The sequence below is a fragment of the Cryptomeria japonica genome, chromosome 7 (assembly GCF_030272615.1).
Source record: "Cryptomeria japonica chromosome 7, Sugi_1.0, whole genome shotgun sequence".
NCBI classification, from domain to species: domain Eukaryota; kingdom Viridiplantae; phylum Streptophyta; class Pinopsida; order Cupressales; family Cupressaceae; genus Cryptomeria; species Cryptomeria japonica.
The window spans coordinates 344475443-344477936 of NC_081411.1; the positions used below are offsets into that span (position 1 = coordinate 344475443).

Consider the following 2494-nt stretch of genomic DNA (forward strand, 5'->3'; position numbering starts at 1 on the left):
GGGGCTTCCCAAGCCCGGATGCTGGGTGCGCACCCACCTTGTCTCCTTGGCACCCACCCTGGTGCGCACCTTGTTGCGCATCGAGGAGCACTCCAAAGTGTGCTTAGGGACACCACAACACCCCTACTGCTGCCTACAAGATAGCATTTTGGGCGGACTCCCTCTCCTTGGTTTGCTGCTACCACATGGGTGGTCTCTAGTTTCACATCATCCTATGCAAATTAAGAGAGGGAGTCCACACAAAATGCTATCTTGCTCCTAATGATGGATGATAACCAATAGATGGTGGCAGTGTTTTGTAGGGTGCTGAAAGGAATAATGCAAATGATCAAGTCCCCCTTCTTACTAATGTGGCTGTCCATCGAGCTAAATGTTTTTATATAATTATGTTAAATTTTTGAATTCATAATTGCTTCTTTTTGAGGTCACACACTGGCCTTTTCCTATTTTATGGCCATTTATCTGCTTGCTTTTCTCCCTATTTTCCATTTTACCTCCAGAATATAATCCCATACTTTTTAAAGATTTGAGTGTACACTTCAACACATTTATTTTAACATACAATCTTCCCCACACTGCCTACTTTTTAAAGATTTGACAATATACTTTTAACACATTTATTTAAACATATAATCTTTTCATTGAAAAAACTGAAAGCCTCTTAGATTGACCTTTAACTTTAGGAGGTTGCAGAGTCCAGAATGTTGAAAACACTCACATTTTTCTTGAATCTGAATTTATTTATCAGACTCTGAAGTGCATGCAAATATAACAAGATTATCTGCACCCAAATGAAAAAACCTAGTGCCCTGTTCATTATCATGGATCTCCAGCTCATAAAATGCTTAATCAGTGAGTATTCATAAATTGGAATAGTGCATCACTCACAATATTTATACCTGAATTTACAAACCCTAGGAACCCTATATCAGGGTCATTGTGATTTTCCTACCATAGATTTACAGCCAGGCTAATACAGGATGTACAAGAAAATCAGTTACAGAGCAGCAACTATATATACAAAAAAGTCTTATCATATACAGTGATACACTAAGCCATGTCGACAGATTAAGAGGGGTTTCAATCCTTTGAAGAGGACTCAGCAGAAGCCAAACGAGAAGCAATGGCAGAATGATACATCAGATCATGAAAATTGGAAGTAGATCGAAGGGTTTTCCTCAGCAATTTGGCCTTCTCTTGAGTGAAACTCACCGCCACAAACTTAGATTGTTTCCTAACCGAAATCTCCCCCTCGTTACTCTTGCTCTCAATTTCAGTGATTTTTCTTGTCTTCTGCAGAACAGAGGATTTAACAGATTCACTGCTGCTGCACTCCTCGGCCCATTTTTCATCAGCAGACCACCCAAAGATCGGAATCCACCATTTCGATTGCAGTTTCTTGATAACAAAATCAAAATTTATCTTCACTGTTTTCTTTTCCCCACCATTAATCCTCTGATCCTTTGAAAATGAGCAAGTACATACCAAAACCTTGGGAGATCCATATCCAGCTCCCTTGTGCACAAAAGGGTTACCTCGGCCACAGACAATCCTTTTATCAGAGAGGCCTCCATAATCTGAAACTCCAAATAAAGAGGCAGCCATTAAAACCAGCTAGATCAATACCCACAAACAAAAAGCTAGGGCAAGTGAAATTAGATTTGCAGAGCCTGTTAGTGTATATATACACAAGTTTGATGCTTTGCGCATCAGAATTATTATCCGTTCGCAATTTGCTTCACCTGTCGTTCCGGTAACTCTTTACAACGGCGCGGCCTACACAAGTTTTTACCAATTGAGAGTACTGTGTTGTTGGGATAATTTATATATTTTTATATTAAAGACTTAAAATAATAGTATAGTTTGAGGATTTTTGGATTTGATTGTGTTAGATTTTTTCACGTTCTATGATCTATCATCAGTTCAGAACTAGAAAAGAGCTTTTATCTATTTGGATAGGCCACCAATTAAATGCATGAAGTTTTTATAGCCAATGATAGTTAAGTTTGATGATTATTGGATTTGTTTTTGTTAGATTTTTTCCATCAATGTTTTAGATCCATCATCATCCCAATGATGAATCATAGAGCATGATCCAAAATGTTGATGGAAAAATCTAACACAATCAAATCCAACAAGTGCCACATAGTGGCTAGTACTTGCCTTGTTTTTAGTAGAGTTTTAATAATAATTATGATTTAATTTTAATAATGATTATATTTTAAAAATTATAATAATTAAGATAAAAAAATTAAACATAATTATTTCATAATAATTAAAATTTTACTAGAAAAAATAATATAAATTAAAGAAATTCTAATAAATTTTTCATTTCACAAAATAAAGTTAAATAATTGAAATAGTTTTAAATTTAAATCTACTTTAAAAACTAAAATATAATAAACAAAAATGTGTAAACAAAATTATATAAAAAATTAAATATTAAGAAAAATTAAAATTAATAATAAATAACAATAGTCTTGATAGATAATAA

General features: G+C 34.5%; 1 protein-coding gene across 1 annotated transcript; it reads right to left on the minus strand.

Moving 5' to 3' along the window:
• Positions 1-792: 792 nt before the first annotated feature.
• Positions 793-1783, minus strand: LOC131044138 (uncharacterized). Its single transcript, XM_057977398.2, has one exon. It carries the CDS (start codon positions 1603-1605, stop codon positions 1081-1083), a length of 525 nt encoding a protein of 174 aa, XP_057833381.2. The 5' UTR covers positions 1606-1783; the 3' UTR covers positions 793-1080.
• Between the last annotated feature and the right edge of the window lie 711 nt (positions 1784-2494).

Coding starts and splice junctions, on each gene's coding strand:
- LOC131044138 (XM_057977398.2), bottom strand. CDS start 1,605: ATGGCTGCCTCTTTATTTGGAGTTTCAGATTATGGAGGCCTCTCTGAT.